The sequence below is a fragment of the Colobus angolensis genome, unplaced genomic scaffold (genome assembly GCF_000951035.1).
Source record: "Colobus angolensis palliatus isolate OR3802 unplaced genomic scaffold, Cang.pa_1.0 Scaffold47, whole genome shotgun sequence".
Classification (NCBI taxonomy): domain Eukaryota; kingdom Metazoa; phylum Chordata; class Mammalia; order Primates; family Cercopithecidae; genus Colobus; species Colobus angolensis.
Window position 1 is genome coordinate 1,333,095 of NW_012118154.1, and position 9,857 is coordinate 1,342,951.

General features: G+C 47.5%; 1 protein-coding gene across 2 annotated transcripts in view; it reads right to left on the reverse strand.

Annotated features, from left to right (window-relative positions):
* Positions 1-131: 131 nt before the first annotated feature.
* DHX33 (DEAH (Asp-Glu-Ala-His) box polypeptide 33) overlaps positions 132-9,857 on the reverse strand; it is a 34,485-nt gene continuing 24,759 nt past the window's right edge. Inside the window, exons 8-11 of one of the 2 annotated variants that reach the window (XM_011958412.1) lie at positions 9,551-9,678; positions 8,950-9,153; positions 7,556-7,642; positions 132-2,859 (exon numbers count right to left, since the gene is read on the reverse strand). In XM_011958412.1, coding sequence (XP_011813802.1) covers positions 2,551-2,859; positions 7,556-7,642; positions 8,950-9,153; positions 9,551-9,678 — 728 coding nt within the window. In that variant the 3' untranslated portion in view covers positions 132-2,550. The remainder of the gene's footprint in view (positions 2,860-7,555; positions 7,643-8,949; positions 9,154-9,550; positions 9,679-9,857) is intronic. The other variant, XM_011958411.1, reaches the window with a different exon arrangement.

The following is a 9,857-nucleotide window of genomic DNA, read 5'->3' on the forward strand; positions in this document are numbered from 1 at the left end:
TTTCACCGTGTTAGCCAGGATGGTCTCAATCTCCTGACCTTGTGATCCGCCCGTCTCGGCCTCCCAAAGTGCTGGGATTACAGGCTTGAGCCACCACGCCCGGCCGATAAACATTATTTCTGTACAGAAACATTAAAGCTACTTAGAAGCTGTTTACATCCTTTGCCTCTCAGAAAAAAAAATATACATTTCTGGAAACTGTTCAGGTACTTAAGCTGGACATCAATTACCCCAAGTTTTTGTTTTTTTTCTGAGACAGTCTCGCACTGTCGGCCAGGCTGGAATGCAGTGGTGCAATCTTGGCTCACTGCAATCTCTGCCTCCCAAATTCAAGCACTTCTTGTGCCTCAGCCTCCTGGGTAGCTGGGATTACAGGCGTGTGTCACCACACCCAGCTAAGTTTTGTATTTTTCGTAGAGACGGGGTTTTGCCATGTTGGCCAGGCTGGTCTTGAACTTCTCAAGCGATCCACCCACCTTGGCCTCCCATCCCAATGCTGGGATTACAGGCATGAGGTGATCTGCCTTCCTCGGCCTCCCAAAGTGCTGGGATTACAGGTGTGAGCCACAGCGCCCAGCCACCCCACAATTTTTTTTTTTTTTTTACCAGCACTATGAATGATTTATTAAAAATACAATACTTTTTCTTCCCAAGTAGGACGAAACATCCTAATACCCTACTGCAAAAAAAAAAAACTGTGGGAAACTTTTCAGAAAGTCAGCCATGGTAACAAGTCAGTAAGTGGAAGAACTGGTTCAAAGTTTGAGAATTCAGTAAGATAAGGTATATAGGAGCTGTCAGATCTTATGTCACCCACATATAACCACTTCTGACAGAGCCCTCAACACTAGCTGAGAGCTTGACGGCTCAGGACCGTGGCTAGCATTGGAAATAAAGACTCAGCTGGACTTGACATACCCAACTCCGGACAGATGGGACCCTGGGATGGGGCTGTTCCGTCAGGCCACAGCTTCCAGAAAGAGACCGTCCGTGATCTCTGAAGAGCCTCTTGGGCAGTTTGGCCCCTGGTTATAACTATGATTCATTCAGTGAGAAATGACAAAACACCCACAGATGCATTTGGACCAAGTAAGCACAATAGAAGGGCCAAAGCTCGACGACCTCTAGGACAGAACACTATCTGGGGAAAGATTACTGGCTTCTGATAATTAAATAGCTAAGAGGAACGGTGAGTGCCCTTTCTCTGCTCGGAATGTCAGAACAGGAAGAGACTGTGGAGATCTCCAATTCCCTCTGACAATGAGGCTTAGAGGGAGGTGCCTAGCAGTTAGAAAGCAGCAAAGCCAGACTGTCCCCAAGTCCCTACGAAGAAGGAAAAAACTTCATAGAACATTAATAAGATGCAAGACTAAGTGTTACAGCTCTAGCTCTTTTCGAGTTTGTCCAGCAGGCCTTCCAGTCTTCACTGAACCGCCCCCCGCCCACACACCAAGAAAGATACAAGAATGCAAGCCCAGATGTGGTGTGGTCTCTGGCATAAGCCAGCGTTCTCTGGGTTCTATGGACCCCTCTCCCCTCCCCCACCATCACCTGTGACCAGGGGCTCTGCCCACAAACAAACAGCTGAAATGGTACAGAGTCACTCCTTATGCCCACATGTTTGCTGGTGCCCAGTTAGAGAGAAAAATGGCAACTGTGTATCTGGGAGTCACCTACACACACAAAACACTGAAAGGCCAGTTTCCCATGTCTACGTGTGACAGGATTCAGAAGGTATAAATCAGCCTTCACCCAGGAAGCTAACATGTCTCCTGAAAGCATGACAGGGTCATGCACCAACAGAGTCACGTACCGAGGACCAGGAGGCTCCTTTACTGGTCTCTGCTTGGAGACAGACACAGAGCGGTCCACCCCTAGACATAAGTGTTCAGTAGGGATCGCCATCCCAGGAGGTATGAGGTAACAGCACCTCCCTCTGGAAACTTCTACAGAAGTTAGTTGTGTTTTCTATTTTAAAACTGCATACAGATAGACGTTAAACAAGAACCAAGGGCAACATCCAAGCTCCGCAACCTCCTGTGGCCCTTCCAGAAAATCGCCCTTAGTCACAAGAACTTGGAATGTTGCTGTACCTAATTCACATCACGTGGAAAGCAGCAACATTCAGCCTAATGGCTCCCAACTCACTGTATACACATACAGTGTATGTGTATGTGTGGCGTGCTCCAGGCATAGTTCTGGGTAGTTTCCATTCATTTTCTCTAAACTTTATGAACCCAATTTTATAAGGATTATTATTATTGCTCCCATTTGGCAGATGAGAAAACTGAGGCTCAGGTGTTAATTAAGTCAAAGTCACCCAGTAAGAACCAAAAGCATAATTTTGAAGTTTCCAGGTACAAATGATATGTCCATGTCTACATGGTTCAGTCCTAGGAGTTGAAGCAAAGATGCTTTCAAGCTCCTGGAAGTCAGGCACGCTCAGCTGACTCCAAGGCTTCTCTAAGTGCCAACCTGGAAGGCTGCTGTGAGGACGACTGGAGTCTAAGCTCCCAGGGACCAGCGATTCTGGTGGCATCCTGGGGCGGCTCAGTTTCTGGCGGTTCTCAGCTTCCTCCTAAAGTATTCAGGGGCAGCCTCGTACAGCCACTCTGCATCCACGACGCAGAGGTCCCGCATGTAGCACTTGTTGGTGTAGAGCAGCTCGGTGTACACGACGCAGGCCGGCTTACAGTGGAAGAGGACAGATGACGGGTGGATGGCCACCGGCTGGTGGGTGTCCGTGGTGGCATAGGTGCCGTCTGGCTGAAGCTCGGCGGTGCTCATGAAGAGGCTGTGAGCCAGGCAGCGGCGGACACTCTCCATGTCTCCTCGGGATGACATGATTGGCATTGACATCTGTTTCGGGAGAAAGCGAGGAATGGAGCCGACCTCAAACACCGGTCAGCACTACACAGTGTGTTGGGGAAACTGGACCTACCAGGGCAAATGCAGCCCGCACTGTGAGCCTAACAAAGTGGATTCTGACATTCAGAGGTGGTCACCAAGCATCAGCAAGGTCAGGGGAAGAAGGCCCAGCTGGAGGAGGACGGGCCAGAAACAGGGAAACTACCGCCTGCGAAGGCAGGGCTGGGAGGGAGGCGCTCACGTTAGCCACCAGACCACAGGCAGGCTGGGTGACCCACCCCTCACCTAAATTCCATCAGGACACCCAGAAAGGAAAGGCCCTTCCCTCTCGCTTTGACCATCTCACCATCTCCTCACGCCGATTCGCCTTACATGCTGCTGCCAGCCTCATCTACCTAAAGCACGGCCCAAACCACTCTCCATCCGCTCAGACACCTTCAACACTGTCTCTATCGCTCCTTGCAAAACAATGCAAAGTTCCCGTGGTGGAGCCACGAAGGAGCCACCCTGAGCCGCTCCCCCGTCTTTCCTCTCACCGCACTTTTTCTTTCTTTTGTTTTTCTGAGGCTGAGTCTCGCTCTATCGCCCAGGCTGCAATGCAGTGGCGTGATCTCAGCTCACTGCAACCTCCACCTCCCAGGTTCAAGCGATTCTCCTGCCTTACTCAGCCTCCCAAGTAGCTGGGATTACAGGCGCCCGCCACCGCGCCTGGCTAATTTTTGTATTTTTAGTGGAGACGGGGTTTCACCATGTTGGTCAGGCTGATCTCGAACTCCTGACCTCAAGTGATCTGCCCGCCTCGACCTCCCGAAGTGCTGGGATTGCAGGCGTGAGCCACCGCGCCCGGCCTCGCCACTCTTCTTTAGGCACTCCAGGGTTCCCCATAGTTGGCTGCCTTCTCTTTCCTCGCCCCGTTTCATGATTCCCATCTCTGAGCCTTCACGTTTGCTGCTCTTGGTAGAAACGCTGCCTTTGTCTCATCAGAGGAAAGGTCAGTCACCAATGTCCTTGTTCTGCTGCTCTTGATGAGTGGGTCACGTAACCTACGCCCCTGGGCACAGATGGACAAACCAGTGGTACACACTCGCTGGACCTACGCTGGCCGGCGTCTCTCTTCCAGGCATCTTTTAGGTTTGAAACTGGAAAACTTGGCCGGGCGCGGTGGCTCAAGCCTGTAATCCCAGCGCTTTGGGAGGCCGAGACGGGCGGATCACGAGGTCAGGAGATCGAGACCATCCTGGCTAACACACGGTGACACCCCGTCTCTACTAAAAAATACAAAAAAAAACTAGCCGGGCGGCGTGGCGGGCACCTGTAGTCCCAGCTACTCGGGAGGCTGAGGCAGGAGAATGGCGGGAACCCGGGAGGCGGGGCTTGCAGTGAGCTGAGATCCGGCCACTGCACTCCAGCCCGGGCGACAGAGCGAGACTCCGTCTCAAAAAAAAAAAAAAAAAAAAAAAAACTGGAAAACCTGTCCAACTCTGCTGGGCTCTTGAGAGGAGGGGCCGTGCAGAGCAATCATTTCCATGTGGAGGTAAAGGGAGAAGAGGGAAGGAGGCACGCAGAGGGTCCTCGAAGCAAGGGAAGCAGCAGGTCCAGAGAAAGCAGCGGCCCTGGCTCCTGCAGGCTTTTTCTAGTTCCTGTGACTCTATTTCCTGCCTATAGGTTCTCAGAAATACCTTTCGATCCTTGGAAAAATCTTTCTGTTGTCCTTTACGATGTGGCTCAAGGGTTTCTGCTGTTGTTGACAATCAGCCAATCTATGCCTGAAGATACTTTTTTTTTTTTGAAGAGACAGGGTCTCGCTCTGTTGCCCAGGCTGGAGTGCAGTGGCGCAATCCCGGCTCGCTGCAACCTCTGCCTCCTGGGTTCAAGCGATTCTTGTGCCTCAGCCTCCTGAGGAGCTGGGATTACAGGCATGCGCCACCACGCTCCACTTATTTTTGTATTTTTAGCAGAGATGGGGTTTCGCCATGTTGGTCAGGCTGATTTCGAACTCCTGGCCTCAAGCAATCCACCTGCCTGGGCCTCCCAAAGTGCTGGGACTACAGGCATAAGCCAGCCACCACACATGGCCTGGAAGACACTCTTTTATCTCCTTATCTGTGAAGATCTAGCTCAGTTGTCGCCACCTCCGGGAAGCCCCCGAGGCTAAGTGGTGGTCTCTCCTTCCAGACTATCAGCTTTACCACTCACTGGCTGAGTGATTTGGGGCAAATTATTTAACCTGATTAGGCTTAGTTTCATCCTTTGTAAAATGAGAATAACAACAGAATCAGTCTTATAGGTTGAAAAGAGGATTTTATCTTTTGGGTTAAGGTCTGAGTTAAAAAAGAAAAAAAAAAAAAAAGAAATGAGGCGTTTAAATAAGGCAATCACATAAAAAGTATTCAGAACAGTGCTGAACAAACACCTCATAAATGATAGTGGTTACTTTAATCTGATGGCCTCCTGGCGTGAGTGTATGTACGTCAGGTCATCGTCTAGATTATTACTTAGTTATTGAACAGGCATGTCTGTAAAGTCTCAGGACCTTGACCAGTGCCTGGCATATAATGAGAGGTATCCCTGGCCACTGCAGAGTCTTAAATTCAGAACTAATAGAGAAGCACCATTTCTACTGTCAATAATAAATTGAGAAAACTTACGAAGCCAAGAGACAGACTGGCAGGAAACTGTTCAAATACAAGAGCAGTCTGAAAAAATGTGTGAAAGACAGAATACAATAGGCAGAATACAATAGGCTACAGCTCTAGTGCTAACTATAGGCCGCTGGCATCAGACACAGGCCTGGGTACGGGCTGTATCTGTCTCCCAGGAGTGTCCATGCTGAGGGGGCACAAGGCATTCACCACAGAGTGCCCATGACGACAGCAAAAACATGGACACTGTCTCAGTGATCAACAGCAAAAGAACACTCACGCGACCCTCTACCTCTGACATAAAATGTGGAGTGTCATGCAAGCATTAAATATACTACGACAGGCCTTTCAAACACCATGTACTCTAAGAGGGAATAAAAAGCTAATATAAAACTTCGTGGGTCGGGCACGGAGGCTCACGCCTGGAATCCCAGCAATTTGGGAGGCCGAGGCGGGTGGATCGCCTGAGGTCAGGAGCTCAAGACGGGCCTGGCCAACACAGTGAAACCCCGTCTCTACTAAAAATACAAAAAATTAGGCCGGGAGTGGTGGCTCACACCTGTAATCCCAGCACTTTGGGAGGTCAAGACCATTCTGGCTAACATGGTGAAACCTTAACTCTACTAAAAATACAAACAATTGGCTGGGCGTGGTGGCTCACGCCTATAATCCCAGCACTTTACCTCGTCTCTACTAAAAATACAAAATATTAGCTGGGCGTGGTGGGTCACACCTGTAGTCCCAGCTCCTTGGGAGGCTGAGGCAGGAGAATTGCTTGAACCCAGGAGGCGGAGGTTGTGGTGAGCCAAGATCGTGCCACTGCACTCCAGCCTGGGCAACAAGAACGAAATTCCGTCTCAAAAAAAGAAAAGAAAAAACACTTTGTGGTGGACACTTTGGCAATACCTAACAAAATCCAAATTCCCCATCTAGAAATTCATTCTGTGCACACCACAGCACATATGCAGGAGGCAGAACCTAAATGACCGTTACTAGAGGCTTAAATAAACTGCAGTGAATACAATGAAATGCTATGAAATCACTGAAATGAATGAGCTAGACACATGCAGCACCAAAAGCCCAGAAGGATTCAAGAAATACACATGTGAGACCAGGCGCGGTGGCTCACACCTGGAATCCCAGCACTTCGGAAGGTCGAGACGAGCGGATCACCTGAGGTCAGGAGTTCGAGACCAGCCTGGCCAACATGGTGAAACCCTGTCTCTATTAAAAATACAAAAATTAGCCTGGCGTGGTGGCTCAAGCCTGTAATCCCAGCTACTCGGGAGGCTGAGGCAGGAGAATCGCTTGAACTCGGGAGGCAGAGGTTCCGGTGAACGGAGGTTGCGGTGAGCCGAGATGGCACCACTGCACTCCAGCCTGGGTGACAGAGCAAGACTCTGTCTCAAATAGTGGGAAGGGAAGTGGAAGGGGAAGGGGAAGGGGAAGGGGAAAGGGAGGCCATGTGGAAGAAAGGAAGCTGTGGAACAGTACCTCATATACACGTATCCGTGTATGTGTGTGCTCGTACACAGGCACACAGACATGCACAAAAACATACATACACAGAAACAAATTCTAGAAGGATCTACCCCCAAACTGTTCACAGTAGTTATCTCTGGAGGGGCAGGATTATGGGAGACTTTTTAAACTTTCTACATTATAAATCACTATTTTCTGCATTGTGTAAATATTTAACAACTATACACGACTTTGGTAATCTAAAAGAAAATAATGGAGATATTCCCACTTAAAATCTTATGAAGAATTCTAACACTGGAAAATGCTTATAAAGATTATAAAACCAAATATAAATTATACATAGAATTTACTACGTGAAAAAATACAATAAAAAATTAGGCTGTTAGGAAATAGGCTAAACTACTGAGATGTGGAATTGTGGGTAACTTCCTTTTTTCTTATTTGTGAAATTTTCTACAATGAGAAATCCTTTTATAATCACTAGCAATAAGCAATTTCAAAATGTCTACCTTGAACGAAGTAACAGCTTTGTCACCCAAAGAACACTAGGACCGGGACAATACCTTCAAGCAGATGTCCCTCAGCTGTGCTCTGACTTCGGCGACCAGCATCATATTCTTGCTGTTGACAAAATTCTCTTTGCACCAATCCTGAATAGGAGACAGAATGATATCACAATCCACTCATTCACTATTTATTTGTTCATAGAGACGGAGTCTTGCTCTGTTCCCTGGGCTGGAGTGCAGTGATACAATCATAGCTCACCACAAACCAATCCTCCCACCTCGGCCTCCCAGATAGCTTCAACTACCTGCTCGTGCCACCATGCCCAGCTAACAAGCCTCTCATTTCTATAGAAAAAATATAACAACATGTTTAGAACACAGTTGAATCACAGAGGAAAAACTTCAGGTGCCAAAAAGGAACGTAGGAAAATATCTTTACATCAAAAAACATGAACTATAAGGAAAACTATTGATAATTTAAACTAAAGAAAAACTTAAAGTTTCCCGGCTTGGGATAGTTGTCTCATCATACCCAATATAATCAGAATCTCCAGAATAGATTTTAAAAGTTCTACAAGTCATTAAGAAACAGACCAACGACCCAGTAGAAAAATGGACAAAGGATATGAACAGACACAGAAAACAAAACAGAAATGCCCAATGTATGTAAGGCTTCTTCTTTCTTTCTTCTCTTTTTGGAGATAGAGTCTTGCTCTGTCACCCAGACTGGAGTGCAGTGGCACGATCTCGGCTCACTGCAACCTCTGCCTCCCAGGTTCAAATGATTCTCCTGCCTCAACCTCCCGAGTAGCTGGGATTACAGGTGTGTACAACCACGCCCAGCTAATTCTTGTATTTTTAGTAGAGACGAGCTTTTGCCACGTTGGCCAGGCTGCTCTGGAAGTCCTGGGCTCAAGTGACCCACCTGCCCCGGCCTCCCAAAGTGCTGGGATTACAAGCTGGAGACACTGTGCCTGGCCCTGGGCAAGTTTTTCAACTGCACGAAGCTTCATTTCCACGACTATGTTTCATGAATATAAAAGATAATAATAACAGTGCTCATTTCTTATAAGTACTGTACTGAACGAGATCATACATTACAAAGTGTTTAGCATGGGGCTTGGCATGGAGTAAGTACTCATTAATTGGTATGCACGGTCATTATTAGACATATTACTTTATTAAGTTCCAACTATGTTTTGATGGGTTGGGAGTCACTTAAGTCTTGCTGAGTTAAACACATTCAGAACAGAGACCGGAGCGACATTTCTTTGGTAACCTCCCAGTACTGAGGCATTTCCGAAATGATGTCTGGCTTTCCTTTTGTGATTCTTTAGATCATTCAGCCACAAAGGGAAAGTGTACTTTTTGTACGGCTTCAGTAGAAAAAGGGAAGCACGCAGCAGAGACAAGCAGCTATCTCTGGAGAACAGGAGCAAGATAAGGCTCACCTTATTTCCACCCAGGTTTTTGAAGGTCCGATAGATATTGAGCAGGGTCATGTGATCCCCTTCGCTGGATATGAACTTCTTGCGGACACCTTGCACTTCCTCTCGCCGGGAAGGAGGGTTGTGGAGGACGCTGTCCACAGACAGCAGGGAGACAATGGTCAAGATCTCCTCTGTACAGTGGAATTTGGGGGACATGAGGATGGTCTGCAAACCGAAATTTAAAATTGTGTAAACCCAGCCTTCTCCTAGCTTTAGAATACACTATTTCTGTACATTGCTTTTGCAGCTTCCTTTCTAAGGAGTTAAAGGACAGGTATTTCTAAAACCATGGCTATGTACATTAGTGTTATTTCACTCTTTAATATTAAATAAAACAGGTGACTGCCTTCCCTACAGAGTTCCGAATTTCTTGTGGGTAGGGTTCTTGACTTCGTATCTTTGAATCCCACACTGAACATCAACCAGGGCTATTTAAAAACTAGGGGTTGGTAATTATTTGAGAAAAAGTGAGATTAATCGAGAAGCACTGGGTTAACGGTTCTACTTTGGGATGGCTAACTGTAATGCACAGAAAGGGGACTGCGGAGAGGGTATCATTTACTTTGGCAAATTTGGGTTCTAAAGGAAATGCCGCCATCTTTCTTCCAATTGGAGTCAGGGAAAGCTGGTCATCTTTATGTTCGAGAGCACCTAACAGGTCCAGCTGGGCAATGGCCGCCTGAATGTGATCTAAAGAACCAGAGACATAAAAAGGAGCCAAAAGTCCAGTAAGAATGAAGTTGCAGCCAGTTCAGTATTTCTGGGAGCTTTTGATAACTCTACATCAAACAACAGCAAAACATCATAACCACCACTGCCCCCTTGACACCCCTGTCAAAGAATGACATCACTGTCTTCAGTCCAATTCC